The sequence below is a fragment of the Cnephaeus nilssonii genome (assembly GCF_951640355.1).
Source record: "Cnephaeus nilssonii genome assembly, chromosome: 6".
In the NCBI taxonomy this organism is placed as follows: Eukaryota; Metazoa; Chordata; class Mammalia; order Chiroptera; family Vespertilionidae; genus Cnephaeus; species Cnephaeus nilssonii.
Window position 1 is genome coordinate 53,156,302 of NC_137077.1, and position 20,530 is coordinate 53,176,831.

At 44.4% G+C, this 20,530-nt stretch overlaps 1 protein-coding gene and 1 pseudogene across 2 annotated transcripts; one reads left to right on the forward strand and one right to left on the reverse strand.

Moving 5' to 3' along the window:
- The first annotated feature begins 960 nt into the window (after window positions 1–960).
- RAB5B (RAB5B, member RAS oncogene family) lies at window positions 961–20,525 on the forward strand. Its single transcript, XM_079774730.1, has 6 exons — window positions 961–1,066; window positions 14,203–14,465; window positions 16,070–16,221; window positions 16,858–16,980; window positions 17,543–17,636; window positions 17,933–20,525. Exons 2-6 carry the CDS (start codon window positions 14,303–14,305, stop codon window positions 18,046–18,048), a joined length of 648 nt encoding a protein of 215 aa, XP_079630856.1. The 5' UTR covers window positions 961–1,066; window positions 14,203–14,302; the 3' UTR covers window positions 18,049–20,525.
- On the reverse strand, window positions 7,077–8,137 carry LOC307101607 (ubiquitin-ribosomal protein eS31 fusion protein-like; annotated as a pseudogene). The gene has a single exon. The product of its transcript is annotated as a ubiquitin-ribosomal protein eS31 fusion protein-like (transcript).
- Window positions 20,526–20,530: the final 5 nt, after the last annotated feature.

Here is a 20,530-nt window from a genome sequence, read left to right on the forward strand (position 1 = left end):
GCTAACCTGCATCTTCCCCTACCCCTTCCCTGCCCACCCCCACCCCTCTCCCCCAACACACATATAACCACAGACACTATACTGAGTTCTGGAATTTCAGTGTTAGGAAGAGCTTGAGAGCAGTAATATGATTGGAAGTGGGCTCCGTGGGATTCACCTCGACACTGCATTTCCCAGGAAGCTCGTCATTTTTCCTTTTTGCTGCATATCACAAACACCAAAGTTTTCTAAATATACTTTATTCACCTTTATAATACGATTCATAATACTGTCAATTGTCTGGATGAAAATTATGAAGGGGCTAAAGTCTCCCCAGGCTACCGGTTCGTGGGGCTGCCATTGTCTCACCTCATCAAAAATCATCTCAGACCGCCCACCCTAAAATTTCCTGTACTCTGAGGCCCCACTGAAAGGAGGAAGCCCCGACTTAAAGGCTACTTAAATTCCCAGGCTCCGGCTCCCAGGAGAGGCATTTCCCCTTACGCCCCGCAAAGCGGTCCTAGAGGGAGGGGAGCTAGTCAGTCCCTGCCAAATTCGGGGGGAGGGGCGAAGGTCAGAGGCTTCCTTCAACCCCGCCTTGCCTGCCATTCAAGTTCCGAACTTTCGCAGGACTGGTTAAAGTTTCCCTTGGGCCCGCCTCCGTCACTCACCTGATTAGATGTTTATGAGTCAAAAGGCGGGGTCATGAGGGTGTCAAGAGCTTATTGGTTGGTATGTACGCCTGTCAACAGTGTACCGCCTCCTGTCTCGGGGAGCTCCCTCGTCAATGGCTCCTCACCCTGTCCATATTCAAGGTTTCCCTCTTCCTATTGGCCTGGGGACACGCCTGTCCGGTCCCAGGCTCGTCCTCGTTGGTGACAGCGCCGACACAGGCCCGCCTTTCTCCGGAGGATTGGCGGAGCGGCGCACGCAGAGCCCACCCTTGATGGTAGGCGTAATCGTGCTATTGGCCGGGGCCCCCGCCCCAGGGCGAGGAGGAGGAGGAGGGGCTGGAGGGTTTGGTTGAGCTGCGGCTGTTTGTCTGTTCGACACAGGCTTGGGCCCGACGGGGGAGACGGAGCCCCAGGTACCGGGCTGATGGAGCCCTGTAGGGTAGGGGCGGAGGCGCCCGGGAGAGGAGAGCAGCCTGGCCTGAGAGCAGAGGCGGGTCTGGGCCTCAGCGATGGGGTTAGAGCGGCCCACTGGAGAGGGGAGAAGGGGGCCGGGCCCCGGCAGGCCTTTTGGGGGCGCTGGGGAGGGGGCTAGGCGGGCTGGGAGCCCGAAGTTGGTGAGGCTGGGTTCTGCCGGCGGCGGGGCTGGGAGTGGGCACGCGAGGCCCGGGTCTGTGTGAGGGCAGGGCAGGCCTCATTGAGCAGCGCTGAGAGGGAGGAGCTGGAGGAAAGGCCGGGGCAGCCGGTGAGGTAAGCCCATCTGCGGGGAGGTGAGGAGGGGTCAGCCTCCACGCCCGGCCCCGAGCGTACCCGGGGCTGGCGCTCTGGAGACGTCTAATTGGCAGGGCCCCGGAAGGGTTCTTAGTTGGGTAAGAAGCATTCTTTTTCAGGGAAAGTGACTATTATAAAAATAACGAGGGTGCCCCAGAGTTGAGCTGAGAGGAGGATTTGGGTTCAGCGAGGCAAACGAAGAAAGCTTTCCTAATCTAGAAGGCTCAGGTGGTTGGGGAAATGGAGGCAGGGCCTGGTGTCACTGTGGAGCTTCTGGGATTGCTCCAGGGTGGGCTGGAGGCTCGGGGGGACCCACTCTTTTGTTCCCATTGCGTGTTGAGATGTGGTAGCTTGAAGTTTTGGGTACTCCCGGGGTAGCCAATGAAAACAAACGTGATTTTCTTTCCCCCTGTGACTGTTGGCTGTTCCAAACTCAGACCCTACACTTTCCCTGGGCTTCAGCTGGAGAGGGCACGCTCTCTGTTTCTTCCTACCAGCCTCAGATGGTTCAGGGTGCAGTCCTTGTGCAAGAGCTAAGGAGTTGGACGTGGGGGATGTTTGTTTGTTTTCCCACTCAGTAATGTGGTCTGTGGTGGATGCCATCGCTCTAACTTGGAAGTGGGGAATGAGCACTCTCATCTGCCCTGGGAAGGGGCTTAGGGACTCCCCAGCCACCAGGAGATCTTCCAACCACAGTTAGTGAAACTTTGTAGGACTTAGACTTGGTGGTTTCCTAGGCAGGTAATGATTAGGTGGAACCAACCCTGGAAATATGAAGTGATACCACTTGAGGAAGGGATTTGGGGAAGAGAAATTCTATTCCACAAGATTGGCATCACCCCTATTCTTTGTTTACTTCTTCAGGAGCCCAGGTTAGAAATAGCAAACAGCCCGAGCTGGTTTGGCTCGGGTGGATAGAGCGTCGACCCGCGGATTGAAGGGTCCCCGGTTCAGTTCCAGTCAAGAGCACATGCCCGGGTTGCCTGCTGGGTGCCCAGTAGGGGGCGTGCAGGGGGCAGCCGATCAGTGATTCTCATTGATGTTTCTATCCCTCTCCTTCCTCTCTGAAATCAATAAAAATATATTTTTTTAAAAAAAAGAAATAGCAAACAGTAAGGCACTTGGGGAAAGGGGTGAGTAGAGAAAAGGAAGATGTATTACTAAGGCACAGGGGTCCCCTCCTCCCCTATGTTTTTAATGGTCTTCTGACCTTAGTCTCCCATAGATTGGATCTTGTTGGGTTTTCCCTTATACTTCCTCCTTTTTTCCTTTTATACCAATGTATTTTATAACTACATTTCTTCTTAATGTGAAAAGTAATATGTACATATTTTTAAATATTCAAGCTGTACATAAGTGTAAAAAGTGTAAATCCTCCCACACATAACCTCACTAATTATATTTCATCCAGAAAGGTCAGAGATAAGAGACAGCAGATGAGACTAATCTTGCTTTGCTTTGGGGAATGTGCCACCAAAGGCAATTTTGTTTTATGTTCCTACCAAACTCTGATCTCATTCTTTTCAGTTTCCCTTCTGGGATGATACTGTTATTTATTGTGCTCCTTTCACAGTTCTTCTTGTCTTGCTTCTATCAAATTCAGACAAGCAAAGAGCTGTACTCTGGGTTATCCCTCACCTTCTTAACACACACCCCAGTTGTGCAGTGGGTATCTTAGAAAATGCCCAGATAGATGGCCAAAACTTTTTTCTCTTTTATGAGCAGGAAAAAAAATATTAAAGTGAATCATTTCGTTTGGGAGAACTAGTGGCATCTCTGCTAACATGAGAAATTTGAGACCTCTGTCTTCTTGTTCATGGTCTCTGCCTGTGTAGATTATATGACTGTCCCTTCATTATCCTAAAAGAAGATGATGGTTCTCCTGAGGGTCCCTTGTATCTTTCTATGAGAAGCTCCCAAGTTTCTCTAGATAAGAAATTGATTGTCCTTTAAACATAGCACAACTGAGACATTTCATACTACCTCCTGGTTGAATTTATCCTTACTGGCTTTAGAAGTCCTCTGATATGCCCAGCCTTTGTACAGAAACCTTGATTGTGTCCCCTAGGAGTTTTTATTTTCTCTCCTGCAAAGCCAGTCCTAGAGAAAATTGTAGGAGTTTGTATGTGTGTGTTTTAATCTTCTCTAGACTTTGCCATGTTCTACATCCTGGTGATATCCTGTCCCTTTCTTTATATCTTTTTTGGTCTTTTCTACCTTCCCCTTAATCAAAGCCTACCTTTAAGACATTGCTTCATATTAAGGTATAAGTAACAAATAGTCACTTAAAGTATTAATCTTCCCAAGAGGTTTTGTTTCATAAGAAGGAGCTAAGGAGTGGAATTATCAAAATAGAATTTCAAACATAAATCTTGAGTTACAAAAATTTACTTGGAGAAGAGGGCTTACCTATTGCCCTCGAAGTCATACCTTATATCTTCTCTTACTTTGCCCAGGAGCAAGATTGCTCTTCTATACTTGTTTATGTGCATAGATAAGGATTTGACTTCTGTGGAGGCAGAGGGTAGGAGAAATAAGTGTATAGCTCCTATTCCTAAGGCCTTTCAGATTGGAAAGTAAACAAAGTGTAAGACAGTGACTTAAGGAAATGCAACAGCTCTCTAGGAGGAAGGATACCTTAAAACCCTACACAGTATACTCCCACTTCCCAAGAATGTTTTAGGAAAGATTTAGTCATTGACTGGATAGTAACTGAGTAAGGAGCCACCCATGTGAGCAAAGTCTGTGCAGATTTCTGGACCAGGTTGTAGCTTCTGTTTAGGGACCGTGGGTACCTTTTCAATGTCCTCAAGGTCTGTGGTGGTAAGAGTATTTGAGTGTGTGTGTGTGTGTGTGTGTGTGTGTGTGTGTGGTTTTTGTTAATCCTCACTCGATATTTTTCCATAGATTTCTTTAAAGAGAGTGGAAGGGAGAGGAAGAGTCATACTAGTAGAAACATTGATGTGAGAGAGACACATCAATTGGTTGCCTCCCACATGCCCTTGCCAGGGATCGAGCCTGCAGCCGAGATATGTGCCCTTGACCAGAATCAAAGCCAGGACCCTTCAGTCCCCAGGCCAATGCTCTATCCACTGAGTCAAACCAGCTAGGGCTGTATGATGTGCTGTTTTGTTTGTTTTTTAATTTGTGTTTCTCAAGTTCAAGAATTAATAGAGATAATGGCCCAAAGTTTTTTGAACATTAATATCAACTGAAAATTCAGGGAATTTTTTTATTTAGACATAGTTGCTTCAGTGTTAGGGTGGGAGGGCCACATATTCGGTGTGATTAGGCCATTTGAGGCATAGTAACGGGTGACAGGAAAAGCAGTTAGCCCATAGGAGTTGCAACAGTACCTTGTGGGTTGAGTCCCTAGGGGGCCCTCCATCCAAGGGAGATCACAAAGCAGCCAGGGAGAGAATTGGTTCTCTGAGGCTGATTAAAAACATTTCCAAATGGAAATAAGTAAGAAGCTATCCAGGTGGCATGGAAGGGCAGGAGTTAATGAAGGAAGGAAGCAGGATTGCTCTGGCCTTAATATAAGGAGCGTTTAATGAACATCTACTAGGGATCCAGGATTGTGCTCTGCTCTGGAGATTCAAGGTAACATAAAAAGTAGTCACACTTTTTGAGAAGTACATAGTATAAACTAATACGATATAATAAATGCTGTGATAGTAATACAGTCTTAATACTATGTGACCCCAGAGGAAGCAGTGATGAATACTGCTGGGGTGAGAGGGTAATTATGCAATTTCATAGAGAAGGTGACATTTGAGCCGGGCTTTAAAAGATGCATTAGAAGTTTGGTAGGCAGGCAAGGTGTGAAAGGGCATTCTAATCTTTCCTAGGTCAATAGTAGGAAGTTTGTGCTACCATGCTGATAAGAGATAAGTATGCTTTTTGCCTCTTAAGGAAATATAAGGGAAAGAGTGGGGGAAGTAGAAGGACTCTCTCATTCAAGTCAGTGATTCACTGGTTAACACTGGATCAACACAGTGAAAGTGCTGAGCCAAATAGTGGAGCTCTCAGTTCAAGATTTTTGTAATTTGGAATCTAAATAAAGTTTGCAAGTTGAAGGTTTTTACTGGCTTCTGCCCTATCTTCCATACTCAATAAATCTCTCCCATTAATCCCAAGGCCCACTGAATTCTGCAAAAGTTACCACTTCTTTTCCTGTCACCTTCCATTAAATTGCTTCTTTCAGCTGTCCTGGCAGGCGTTGGTCAAGACCTTCTAGAAAGGCATAATAATGAGTGAGCCCTTTTGTCAGAAGGATGTGGGACTGGATCCGAGTACCCAGGGAAAGCCTAGGTCTTCCTAATGTTTAGTCCCAAAGGAAGTACTTATCTAAGCTGAATAGAGGCAGAAATTCTATCCAGTCTCAGCTCTTGTTCCTGTCCTAGTGCCCTCTTCAGAGTTCAGTATCTATTGCTTCCTTAGGAGGTATAGTGGTATAATAGTAGCAAGGGTACCTGCCTAGGAGTACTTGTTAGAGAAGATTTGCTACTAAACATCTGTGTGACAGCTGATAGCTGTCTGTATGGTAACACCAGGCAAGATGATTAATTTTATGTGCCTTGTTTTCCTCACCTATAAAATACAGAGACTGGGCCGAAACCGGTTTGGCTCAGTGGATAGAGCGTCGGCTTGCGGACTGAAGGGTCCCAAGTTCGATTCCGGTCAAGGGCATGTACCTTGGTTGCGGGCACATCCCCAGTAGGGGGTGTGCAGGAGGCAGCTGGTCAATGTTTCTCTCTCATCGATGTTTCTAACTCTATCCCTCTCCCTCCCTCTCTGTAAAAATCAATAAAATATATAAAATAAATAAAAATAAAATACAGAGACTGGGCTAGATGACCTCTAGATTGCTTCTTACCTGGCAAACTGACTCTACACAGCTGACATTTGGGAATGGGCTAGGCTCTAGTGGCTATATACTTGGAACTCAGCCTCTGTTGATAGGCGATAGACTCCTAGAGGCTTCATATGTAATAGGCATAGGAACTCAAAGCTACCAAGTGGAAGGAAGCCAAAGGAACAGAGTTGTGTTCTAGCTGGGATCAGCAGGCTGAGAAACGCTTCCTATTCATACTTTCCTGTACTGGTGGGAGAGCTGCCCACCTAAAGAACTTGCCCCTTTATCCTCCCTCTTTCCCCTCTCCCAGTGGGCTGTTGCCAGGGTCAAGCCTCAATCGTCCCTAGTTAATGGTCATTTGATAAGTCATTCTTGTGGAGCTGCACTTCTAAGGGAAGTTAAATCTGGTTTCTTCTCTTCTGAACTGAACGGGTTGAAAGGAAAATCTCCTTCCTCCCTCTTTGTTTTTGCCTTAGGTCTGGAGGTAATAATCATCACACTACTTGACTGGTTGGCTGTGGTTTATTGTTTACCTTTGAATGGATCATTTGCCCACTATCAACTCTTAGCAAAAAAATCACTACCAGAATAGTGAAGTCAATTGAATCTTACAGATATTATTTCATTTTTGTACCCCTGATTTTTTTGAGAGTCTAGCTATTGCATAAGAAAAGCCATGATACCCTTATAAACATGTTGGGATTAAAGATCAAGGCACAGAGATGGACAGCCCATCAATTCCTGTGAACAGGGAAGGAGGACATATTGAGGGTGACACATTAGGGTGGGAGGTAGTCTTTTTTTGCTGTTGTTAGTTCATGTCTTTTATTAACCCAAATACAATTACTTGTCTTCTGGTTTGTTGAAGCAATAGGTCAGACAACATTTGCCACAATAATGTCTGTCAAAGTGGCTGGCCATAAAAACTCCAGCACCACATTCATCTGAAGGGCACTCGCGACGAAGGCGACTGATTTTGCCATTCTCATCCACTTTGTAGTATTTCAGGGCAGCCAGCTTAACCTTCTTTCTCTTATGCTTGTTCTTCTTGGGAGTGGTGTAAGACTTCTTCTTCCTTTTCTTGGCACCACCACGAAGTCTCAACACAAGATGAAGCGTGGACGCCTTTTGAATGTTGTAGTCAGACAAAGTACGCCTGTCTTCCAGTTGTTTGCCAGCAAAGTCTTTGCTGGTCAGGAGGAATTCCTTCCTTATCCTGGATCTTGGCCTTTACATTTTCTATCGTATCCGAGGGTTCAACCTCGAGAGTGATGGTCTTCCCTGTGAGGGTTTTCACGAAAATCTGCATCTTGGCGGCGACTCCACTGCAGGTGGCGGATCGGAAAGGCGGGAGGTAGTCTTTTATAACCCACTGGTTACCGATCTCTGATAAGCCAAGGTTGTTTAGTAGCAAGAAAGTTTGCTGATTGTGTGTCTGAGCTCTGGTTTGACTTACTGTCTGTGGGGGTTATTATTGATCAGGCCTTTGCAACCTGATTGTGTCTGTGACTGTTTCCTATCTTCACTCCAACTCCCTACTGTTTTCTCAAGCCTAGAGTGATGTGTCTGCCCATAAGAATTCAGTCTACTCTAATTCCCATGTTTTCATTTTGTAGAATAGTAACATTAAGGTTGTGTTCTGCTCCTTAGATCATATGCTTAAAAATAGATAAAAAGGTAGACTAGCTGGGTGTGGCTCACGGTTGAGCATCCATCCGGGCAGTAAGCTCACCTGTTTCAACTCCCAATCAGGGAACATGCCTGATTTGGGGGCTTGAGCCCCAGTAGGGGGCATGCAGGAGGCAGCTGATCAATGATTCTCATCATTGATGTTTCTATCTCTCCCTCTACTTTCCTCTCTGAAATCCATTAAAAAATATTTTTTTAAAAAGGTAAAGGAATAAGTTGAAGATTCTAGTAACTTTTCCTGTTGTTTCTTAAGAGTACTGTATAATATATGCCCTGTCTGGGTGGCTAAGTTGATTGGAGTGTCATCCCATACACCAAAAGGTTGCAGGTTTGATCCCCAGTCAGGGCATGTATGGGAGGTAATTGATCGATGTTTCTCCCTTCCTCTTTCTCTAAAAATCAATAAAAACATATTATCAGGTGAGGATTAAAAAAAGAGTATAGTCTAATGTCACCTAAAGGAAACTTGATTAGTTTATCATCTGCAGTTATTTCTTTTTTTAAATGTAGTTATTTTTCTATTGTGTCATCTGTTTTCAAATCGGTTGACACTCAACCACTGAGCCATGCCGATATGAAGATCTAGCCTCTTTTCCTATGAAACAATGTATATGAACCACATAAATAGGTTTTTAAAAATAATTCATCCTGGCCAGCCGGCATGGCTCAGTGGTTGAGTGTCAACCTATAAATCGGGAGGTCATAGTTGGATTTCCGGTCAGGGCACATGCCTGGGTTGCAGGCTTGATCCCCAATAGGGGGCATGCAGGAGGCAGCCGACCAATGATTTTCTCTCATCATTGATGTTTTTCTCTCTCTCCCTTCCTCTCTGAAACCAATAAAAATATATTTTAAAAAAATAATAACTCATCCTCACAGATGTTGAGTAACCCTAAGAGAAACAAATTTCTTAAATGTGCCGAAACCAGTTTGGCTCAGTGAATAGAGCGTCAGTCTGCGGACTGGGGGGTCCCGGGTTCGATTCCGGTCAGGGGCATGTGCATTGGTTGCGGGCACATCCCCGGTGGGAGGTGTGCAGGAGGCTGCTGGTCGATGTTTCTCTCTCATCGATGTTTCTGGCTCTCTGTCCCTCTCCCTTCCTCTCTGTGAAAAATCAATAAAATATATATATTTTTAAAAATTTCTTAAATGTACCCAGAACTTTGGATTCAAATTCTGCTCTTTGCTACTCTCCCCTCTCCCCTGTTCATCCTTATAGATAAGGAAGCTGAGGCTCAGAAAGGCAAAGGGGAGTGGGTAGCCTAAGATCACAGTGGGTTAACTGAGAAAGGGAATAAAATTCAGGCTTGCACAATAACAAAGCCCTTACCACTACATGGGACTGTGTCTAGTTTGGCTTTCAGTTTTCATCACTTTAGTAGGAGGATTGGAGAATCCTCTATCTCTGTACTCAGTCCTCATCTTAATTCCATCTAGGAATGAAATTAACTATGGCCTATAGGCTGGCCAGAGACTAAACTTCTTTCCATCCCCCACTAACCCATCTTTCAGTGTCAGGCCTCTCTAAAGCAGTGTTTTTTTAAAAAAATTTTATCACGACTCACTTTAAAAAAAAAAAAAGTATTTTACATCAAAATTCAGTGTGTGTACATACACAAGAGACATTTTCTTTTTTTTACTATATATTTTTTTTATTGATTTCAGAGAGGGAGGGAGAGGGAGAGAAAGAAACATCAATGATGAGAGAGAATCACTGATTGGCTGCCTCCTGTATGCCCCCCACTGGGGATCGAGCCCACAACCCCGGCATGTGCCCTTGTCCAGAATCGAACCCGGGACCCTTCAGTCTGCAGGCCAACCCTCTATCCACTGAGCCAAACCAGCTAGGGCCACAAGAGACATTTCCACAACATGATTTTTTTGTTGTTTTTGCTATTAATCCTCACCTGAGGGTATTTTTTCCCATTGATTTTTTTAGAGAGAGTAGAAAGGAAGGAGGGGGGAGAGAGAAGGAAACATCAATTGTTGCTGTCAGTGCACACCCTAACCAGGGTGGGGATCAGACCTGAAACCCAGGTATTCCCAGTTGACTGGGAATCGAACCCAAGACCATTTAATGTGTGGGCCAACACTCTAACCAGTGAGAAACATAGGCCAGGGCACAACATGATTCTTATGCTTACTATTTGCAGTTATGCTTAATTTTCTTTTTAATATATTTATCATCATCCACCAAGTGATTTCAAGGTCACTATTGGCTTATAGCCTCAGTTTGAGAAACTAAAGGTTTGAGGATGAAAACAGCTAAAGAACTGTAACATTGGTTAAGAAGCTAATTAATACTGGTTCTTGCACTACAGAATTTTGGGTTTCATGGACCAATTAATTTTAATTTTTTCCCCCCAAATAATTATATTTAGAACATTTACTACTGTCGGTCACCATAAATTTTTTAAGCATTAAAAAAAAAACCCACCCAAACAGTTGTTTAGAAAGTTTTTTTTAAATATATTTCCTGTTAAAAAAGAATTGTGTAAAATGAAAAAAATCTGAATCCTTCACATACCATTTTCCTCTTCCCACTCTCCTCAGAGGTAACCACTGTTAACAAATGGTGTGTATCTTTCCATACTTTTTTCTATGCAGAATTGTCTTTTTTATAGAAATAGGATCCAACCACATGTTTTAGTCTACAGCATAATTTTTACTTCACAATAGATTTTAGAGGTTTTTCATATATATCTGTATGTGTGTATATATATATATATATATATATATATATATATATACACACACACATACAGATATATATGTTTGAGAGAAAATTGATTCTAAGAAATTAGAAATCTTGTTATAAAGAATATATTCTCTTAAGTTTAATTTAGCTTTATGAAAAACATGCTATATTGTCTTTATTTTTATCATTTCATCATAGACCAGTGAAAACTTAATAAAAAAATGGCATATGTGGATCTGGATTCTTAGGATACACTGGCCTAAGAGACTGTAGAATACCCAGTAGGATCAGAGTAATTTGTTCCATTCCTCTGTCTTACTCTAATATACTTTTCTGAGTTCTCACTTCTATCTCATTCCTCTTCCAATTTTCTCTTTATAGTTTTTTTTTGTTTTTTTTGTTTTGTTTTTTTAGAGAGAGAAACATTGATTTGCTGTTCCCACTTATTCATTCGTTGGTTGATTCTTGTATGTGCCCTGACTAGGGATCGAACCCACAACCTTGACATATCAGGAAGATGCTCCAACCAACTGAGCCAGCCAGCCAGAGCCGACACTTTTTTTTTTCTCTCTCTCTCTCTTTTATGTTATGGTTGCTTTTTAGGAATTATTGGTAACTAATTCTGAATTATACCTTAGTATATTAAATTGATCTTTTCTGTGAATTAGGGCCACTCAGTAGCAAGAATTATCTCATTTATTAACACACTATGCAAAATAAATCTTTCACTTAGTCCTCATAGCCACTCTATGAGGTAGGTATTTTTTCCATTTTATAAAAGTGGAAGGTAAGACTTTAGCAGAACATATTTTTTTCTTTTTTTTTTAAATTGAATTTAGGGAGAGGAATGGAAAGAGAGAGAGAGAAACTCTATTCCACTAATTTATGCATTCACTGGTTTCTTCTTATATGTGCTCTGGGGGGATCAAACCTGCAACCTTGGCTTATGGGGACAATGCTCTAACCAACTGAGCTACCTGGCCAAGGCCAGAAAATTTTTCTTGGTGTCTTATTAATAATGATGATTAGTCGCTTAATAGTCATTTGAGCACTTTAGGTCAAATACTTATATAAATTCTTTTTTTTAATATATTTTATTAATTTTTTACAGAGAGGAAGGGAGAGGAAAAGAGAGTTAGAAACATCGAGGAGAGAGAAACATCGATCAGCTGCCTCTTGCACACCTCCAACTGGGGATGTGCCCGCCACCAAGGTATATGCCCTTGACCGGAATCAAACCTGGGACCTTTCAGTCTGCAGGCCAACGCTCTATCCACTGAGCCAAACCGGTTAGGGCTATAAATTCTTTATATGTGTTATCTCATTGAATCCTCACAACCTTAGGAAGTAGGTCCTCATAAGGCTGTTATCCATTCTACAGATGAGAAAAGGAGTACATTGATAAGATTTAGTAACTGGCCCAAAGTTTCACAGCTAGTAAGCAGAACTGTAAAATAAACCCAGTGAATTGGACTCCACAACCTTTGTTCCTCTGCACTGCCTCCTGTATGATTTTTCTGTCTTTATTGGGATTGCAAAGATTTTTAACCCTGATTTGACTTCAAAACAACTTGCTATAGTGGCAAAATGTTTCCCCACATATGCCATAGAGTGTGATGACTGTGGAGTCACTAGAGAAGGGAAAAGGGAAAAATTAATTTGAACTGGAGAAGGGAAAAATTAATTTGAACAAGCAAAGTACAATCCAAGCAATGCTTAGATTTCAGAGAGAAGTTTTGCATGCTCTGATCATACTAACTTCTTCTTTGAATGCCTTAGTTTCTTTCCCCCTCAGAGTCAGATTGATGAAGTATTCAGGTTTGCATGATTAGGCTCCTGAAGGCCCAGCTTCTCTCTCTGCCTCCTCCAGCACCAGCTCTCCTAGCCTCTTGGAAGGAAGGTAGAGAAGGCTCGATTGGCTACCTCCTATACACCTCAAGTTTATTCTTTCATCAAATATTTATTGCTTGAAGACTTACTCTTACAACATCCTCGAGATTCCTGCATGTGTTTAGAAGGTATACCTTCTTTCTCTGTCTCTAATTTTGAGGACTACAGCTGTTAGGCCCTTTTAGTATGGAGGGTAATCTAATCCCTAAGCACTAGGAAGACAGCTGCAAGTTGAGAGCAGGTCAAGCCTACTGACTCTTAGACTTAAGAAACTTTCAGACGTGGAGAGGTGGCAGAAGCAAAATGAAAGAGTTGATGCCAGATGTGGTCTGTTGATTGTGTTTCTCTACTCACCTTTGACCATAAATGAGAAAGGGTAGATTTTCTGGCAATTGGACCTTGGTTAGATTTTCAGAAATATCAAGAAAACTGGTCATATATGAAGGATACAGAACCAGAAGATAGCCCTCCACAATTAGGAGGGTTGACATTCCCACACCACAAGAATGAATCCCTTCTTTTGAAAGCTAGAAAAAAGCAGAGCAGGAGGAAGGAAAAGGACAGCCCCAAGCCCTAGCTGGTGTGGTTCAGTTGGTTGAGCATTGTCCTGGGCACCAAAAAGTCACTAGTTCAATTCCCTGTCAGGGTACATGCCAGGGTTGCAAGTTCAATCCCCAGTAGCGGGTGTACAGGAGGTAGCCAATCGATGTTTCTCTCTCACATCGATGTTTCTCCCTTTCCCTTCCTCTCTCTCTAAAATCAACTAAAAAAAGAAAAATAAGAAATAAAATCAATAAAAACATTTTTTTAAAAGAGTACAGCCCCAGGAAACCAGGGAGATACTGAGGATCTAGGGCAGGGGTCCTCGAACGTTTTAAACAGGGGGCCAGTTCACTGTCCCTCAGACCGTTGGAGGGCCGGACTATAGTTTAAAAAAAACTATGAACAAATTCCTATGCACACTGCACATATCTTATTTTGAAGTAAAAAAACAAAACGGCAAAAACACCCGCATGTGGCCCGCGGGCCGTAGTTTGAGGACACCTGCTCTAGGGTACTTGTAGGTGGATCTAGGTGTTCTTCAGGCAACTAAAAGTTGATCAATTTGCTGTTCTTTGAAGACATGGTGAGAAATTAATGGAAGGAGTAAAGATTTCTTCCACACAGTTTTCAATCTCCATTTTGGCTCTGTTGGCACTTGGGGATTATGTAGTAGGGTAAACTCTACTTCCGATGCAATTCTTACTTTATTGTTCTCCACTCTTACCACTGAGTGTCCGCTGCCTGGTTACACTCAGTGGTGTAACCAAATGGTGGATGATTATAAGATCACTAGAAGCCCGGTGCATGAAATTCGTGCACAGGTAGGGTCCCTAAGCCTGGTCAGCAATCAGGACCTATCAGGGTCTTCCGGCTGCAGCCAGGGTATTCCTTCGTTCTGTGCCACCCCCTGGTGGTCAGCACACGTCATAGCAAGCAATCAAACTCCTGGTCTCCCGGTCGAACTTCCGAGGGGACACTTTGCATATTAGTCTTTTATATATATAGATAGGAGCAAAGAAATGAAGAGATTCTATCCTTTGTCTAAAAAATGATTGTAACTATAATGGGTCTGTTTTAATTTTACCCAATTTTTTTCCTTACAGGACTGTTGAAGCCTGGAAGTCCCCTCCCCTCCCCCCTCCCCCCTTTGCCGCTTTGTGGCATTCCCCTCCCTCCACCCTTTCCCACTCTGAAAAGCTAGCCATGACTAGCAGAAGCACAGCCAGGCCCAATGGGCAGCCCCAGGCCAGCAAAATATGCCAGTTCAAATTGGTCCTGTTGGGTGAATCTGCAGTGGGAAAGTCTAGCCTGGTGTTACGTTTTGTCAAAGGGCAATTCCATGAGTACCAGGAGAGCACCATTGGAGGTGAGTATCTCAGGGAAAGAAGAGGTTCAGTGCTTAGTAAGGCTTTTGAAGGGAGATCTAGGGACCTAACTGTGAAGCTGGCCCTCTTAGCTCCCTGAAATGGAAATCCTTTATAAAACAGAAAGAAAGAAAAAGAAAAAGCCATAATGCCAAAAAGCAGGTATATATTCATCTTCTTACTTCCTACAAGAAAGAAGATTGACCTTTGCTCACCAATAAAAGCACTAATTTTTATCTGTCTCCCTCCCCCTACTCTAATCTTAATCCCAGTCAAGTTCAGTTGAGAGTCATCTTGAGGAGGGTTGATTTGGGGCAGTGATTCATAATCAGAGATGCACACCAGAATCATCTGGGGAGCATTTTCATCCTATGCATGCTTGGGCCCTACCCTAGATCTACTGATTAGTGTTGAAGGAGGTGGGGGTGTAGGCATATATGTAATGTGCATTCTGATGCACATATCTGATGATAAAATAGAGGCTGGAATTAAATATGAAAGATAAAGGCCATTTGCCTCTCCCACATTTGCTACCTTCTCCCTGCCATTACCTCAAAAATAGGTTGCTAATTCAATAAAAGATCATTTATGAGAACTCCATGTTACTATTTCCCTGCCTGTACTAGTCACCTTGAAAATGTGGTTCTGTCCTAGCCAGCTTGGCTTAGTGGATAGAGCGTTGGCCTGTGGACCAAAGGGTCCCCAGTTCAATTCCGGGCACATACCTCAGGCCCTGGTTGGGACACATGCAGGAGGCATGTGCAGGAGACAACCAATCAATGTGTTTCTCTTACATTGATGTTTCTCCCTGTCTTTCCTTCTCTCTTGCACTCTCTCTAAAAGATCAATGGAAAAATATCCTCGAGTGAGGATTAACAAAATATAAATAAATAAAATGTTCTTTAAGAAAAGAGAAAATGTGGTGTTATTGGGCTAGCAGAAAATTATAGAAAAAGTAACAGACAAATAACATTGATAATGGTGGGACCTTCCATAAAACTTTAGAATCTTCTAATCAGTTATTTTTTTTCTTCTCTATTCAGTTCTTTTTTTTTTTAATATATATTTTTATTTATTTCAGAGAGGAAGGGAGAGGGAGAGAGAGACAGAAACATCCATGATGAGAGAGAATCATTGATTGGCTGCCTTCTGCACACCCCCTACTGGGGATTGAGCTCACAACCTGGGCATGTCCCCTGACTGGAATCGAACCCGGGACCCTTCAGTCCGCAGGCCGACGCTCTATCCACTGAGCCAAACCAGCCAGGGCTCTATTCAGTTCTTGATGTGAGTTTTATCTGAAGCTCATTATCTCTTATTCTGGTTAGAAGAGGGATGACTGGTATAAGTGCCAGTTCTTTCTGTCCCTCATACTTTATGATGTGCACTCATTCCTTAGACTAGAGAAACTTCTGCAGGAAGGACTTAGCCAAGAGTGGTCTTACTCCTGGTTCCAGGAATATATATAAAGAACACTAAACCTTTTCCTGTAGCTGAATGGCCCAAGTCATGACTGGTCTTAGGCTTAGAGTGGAGATATTTTGAAGGGGTGTGGAATGTTCCCATTCATCCTCTCACAACTGCTTGTCCATTCTCTCATCCATAGCGGCCTTCCTCACCCAGTCCGTTTGCCTAGATGACACAACAGTCAAATTTGAGATCTGGGACACAGCAGGGCAGGAGCGATACCATAGCTTGGCCCCCATGTACTACAGAGGTGCCCAGGCTGCAATTGTAGTGTATGACATTACTAATCAGGTAAGTGGGCTGAGAGGGTTATCCTTCCTTTTACTTATAGGAATTAAATTAGGTGGGGGAGAGAAAACAAGTTCTCAAAATAACAAAATTATCCTTCCAAGTGCTGAGAAGACAAAGGTAATAAATTATCAGAGACTAGAGGCCTGGTGCACAAAATTCGTGCACTTGGGGTGGGGGGTCCCCCCAGCCTGGCCTGTGCCCTCTCACAGTGCCGGAGCCCCGCGACCGATCTCCTCAAAGAGGTAGGCCCTGCCCACCCATCCAGGGCTCCTCGATGGATTGCCCAAAGAAGTGGGCTAGAGCCGGGGGTCCTGCCTCCACACTGCACAGGGCTGCGGGACCCTCAGGTTTGGTTGCACAGAGCGGCCGCCAGGCCCCGCCTCCACGCCACACATGCAGCATCAAGTCCACACCCATTGCACACGCAGCCTCCTGGTGATGGATTATGGGATTGTGACAGCGTGAGGGCACCATGGCGTGAGGGCATGACGACCACCTAGGCTATTATTAATATAGATGGGTGGTTTCAGTGAGGGAAGACTACCTAGAAGAGTTTTTTGAGACTGGGCTTTAAAGGTGATGGCCCTAGATTGACAGTCAATCCAGCCCACCCATTTTCTTCTCATGTTTTCCTAGGAAACCTTCGCCCGAGCGAAGACATGGGTAAAGGAACTACAGCGACAGGCCAGTCCTAGCATTGTTATTGCCCTGGCGGGGAACAAAGCTGACCTGGCCAACAAGCGCATGGTGGAGTATGAAGTAAGATGGCCCATAGAGCTCCTTTCTAATACACTCCCTCTGTGCTTGGGACCTCTTTTGTCCAAACCTGCCCTCTCTAGAAACCTCATCTGAGGACATTCATCATGTCATTCCCCAGTCCTGCACCATGTTAAAAACAGCAACACTGTGACCCTAATGATAGCCAGGAGATTTTAGAGGAGTCAGAAGAAAATTCCAGAGCAGCGGGGTGGGTAGGGAACACCAGCTGTGGGAGTACCAGTGTGAAAACAGGAAGGAGGGAGCAATTGAATTTGAGGTAAGGGACTATTCAAGGGTTAGAACCCAAAAGCCCCCAACCAACTTACCTTTCTCTCCCATAATTAGGATTCCTGATAACTGTTTGTTGCATAAAGTGGTCTAGACCATGGGTTATCCTTGAGGGAGTTGTCACCAAAATATGGGTCCAGAGCCAGCTGGCTCAGAGGAGTGCTAAGGTGAGGGAACCTAGGAAGTTGCCTAGCTCTGGTGCTACATGGGAGTGGAAAGGCCATAGTTGTTTCTAACCTACATTCTGAGCACCACTATACCCCATCCCTTGTAGGAGGCCCAGGCGTATGCAGATGACAACAGCTTATTGTTTATGGAGACCTCAGCCAAGACAGCTATGAACGTGAATGATCTCTTCCTGGCAATAGGTAAGGTCAGAGCTCCTGAGGTCTTCCTGTCTTTTTCCCTTACCTCTAGGCAAGATCACTAACCCAGCTCATAAGGATAAATGGGAGTGTCTCCTCTGGTGAAATACCTTAACTTCCTATTGTGACCTCCATCCTTTAGTTGTCTTTAATATAGTTTACAAGTAGTGAACCCTCACCTCCTCAGAGCATTCTTTTAATGTCTCACATTTCCCCTTACTTCTCCCCCACCCAATAGTCTTTTGCGGGGGATGAGTTAAAATCTACCACACTTTGTTCCCTTCTCTTTTTGTCTCTAGCTAAGAAGTTGCCAAAGAGTGAACCCCAGAATCTGGGGGGTGCAGCAGGCCGAAGCCGAGGTGTGGATCTCCATGAGCAGTCCCAGCAGAACAAGAGCCAGTGTTGTAGCAACTGAGGGGGTAGCTAGCAGCGAACAAGTATGGAGCTAGCACGAGAGCTAAGAAATAACCTCCATTCCCAACCCTCAGCACACAGCCCCTACGGTAACAGCACACTGAGCCCTGGCTCCCAAGGGCTGCCTCCTGACAGCTCCGTCATGGCACTTTTTAACGCTTCAGCAACCAACACCAGGCAGCTGTTGCCACTGACCTCCTACCCCTACTCTGGGGCTTGGGGGTCAGATCCCCCAGGACTTACCTTCCAAAACAGACTTTCTTCACTTTGTATTATAGGTGCAAGACAGTGACCTACTTATCTTTCCTTCTCCCCACTTTTCCAGAAAACATTTTTTTGTCTCCTGCCCCTTCTGCTTTGGTTAATCCCTGTTCTTGATCCCCCTTTTCCTCCTTTCCCTAGGATGGAGAAGGTGGTGAACCCAGGAACTGAGGAAGGAGGTTTCCAGTTCAGTTGTATTAAGGGCCCTGGGGGAGAGTAAGGCTCAGAGCAGGAGGGAGGAAGGAAATTTCCTTTTTGGGTTATTTGGTTGGAGTTTCTCATATTTGAAAACACTGCAGTATCCATGAGTTGGCCTTGTGGAAGGTGTTTCTAGGTAGAGTGAGAATGGGAAGGCAAGCTCTTGGGCACCAGTTGGGAGTCGTGTTGTTAGTTAACTGGGCGGAGGTGGAGGAGGAGGTGGAGGTGCAGTGTCATCTGTGGCTCTGAAACTCTTCCAAGGCCTAGTTTCCCTTCACTCAGTCTCTTGGGTAGCTTCTCCTCCATAGTGGGGGGAACTCTGGACCCCAGAGTCCTCCAAAGAATCTTCACTGGTTGCCTGCATCTTTGGCTCTGCTGTGATCTAATTGGAGGAGGGACCAGTTTCTGACACCCATCCTCTGATTTATACATACGCATTTTTTTCTGTCTGGCCTTTGGATGGCCCCAGCCATTATATCCCCCTGCAATTTGCACTTTAATTGATGGTAGTTCAGTTTGGACACTTGTTTTATGGGGGTTTTGATTGATTTACCTGCCCTCTCACCTTTTAAATTAAATGGAACCCAAGATGTATATGAGGTTTGGGGAGGAACTGTCGAGTGGCAGCTACTCAAGCCCAATCTCCACTGCGATCTTGCTCCAATTCTGATTCTTAACCTATATTCTTGCCAGCCTATATTCTTGGGTATAGGTTTGCCTTTCCTGGGGAATTAACTGAAGCAACTGGAGAGCAGTCTCAGGATAGCACAGACCATGGTAGGGGTGAAGGGGAGTCAGGCAAGAGGGAGGAGCTTTCTCTCTTTTCCTAGGGTTCATGTTCAATTTGATCCACCCATTACCATGTCTTTTCTACTTCCCTGTAAATAGGTATGATCTTTATTCCCACTGTACAGTTTGTTCCTCTCTCCCCGCCCCCGCCCCCCAATCAGGCCCTATTTCTTTTCTCCATTGTTAGTATCTTCAGTTTAGTCCCTCCATGCTTATGCCCATACTCATCCCCCATGCAACCAGTGGCTTAATCCATGTACCACTAGGGGCTAGCACCACAGAGGCCTACTTGTGGCCCCTTAAAACATAACACCTGTTCCTGTGGACAGAGAAAGACTGGCACTGAAGGTCCCTCACAACTGTCTCACATCACCAGACGAAGTTGGTCCTTTCTAAATCTCTAGCCTCTCTTCACATCCCTCATCAGGTATTTTAGGATGTCTTTGGGAAGCCATCAAGGCAGGAGAGCATTCTAAACTTCTTTTTGTTCCAGCCTAGAGTTTGGGGAAAATTGGAAGTAATATAGGAAAGGCCTCAGTGACCTAGGATTGGAACCTTTCTGCCCTTTTGGCTTACAGACTTCCTTCTGTCCCAGAGCAGCTGAGAAATCCATGAGGCTGAGATTCTAAAGGACCCAGCTTAGGTTCTTCCACTTAGGCTTCAATTCCCTTCCTTTTCCAGGGGCAGCCTTAGTTCCCGTGGCCCTGAAATACATCCACATTTTTGTCTTCCTTTGCCAGCACCTCACCAGCCCCCAACAGCACCCAGTGCATTCTTAAAAGTGGAAGAACTAGGATGGCTCTCTTAAGTCTCTTAGAAATGAAGTTCTTTCTCTGTGCATCGTTCCCCATGGAGCAGGAGTGAGGATGTTTCATTGCCTTGGGGCTGGGAAACCATTTCTGCAGGCTTCTTCTCCCCTCTCCAGCCCCTTTAGGAACAGGATTGGCCTTAACTTCTGGGCCTATCTGCTGCCTTCCTTCTACTTCCTACCAGCTCTCTGCTTTCCTTTGAGCTCTCTTGGGCTTGGGGATCTTAGTTTTTATTTCCCAGCTCTTCATTTTTTCCTTCTATCAGTTTTTTTTTTTTGGGGGGGTCCCTTTTTTTCTTTTAAGAAAGCATTTGCCTCCCCCCCCCCCTTACTCTTCCAACATAACAATCGTGGTAACAGAATGCGACTGCTGATTTACCGATGTATTTAATGTAAGTAAAAAAGGAAAAAAAAGAAAAGTGTATTG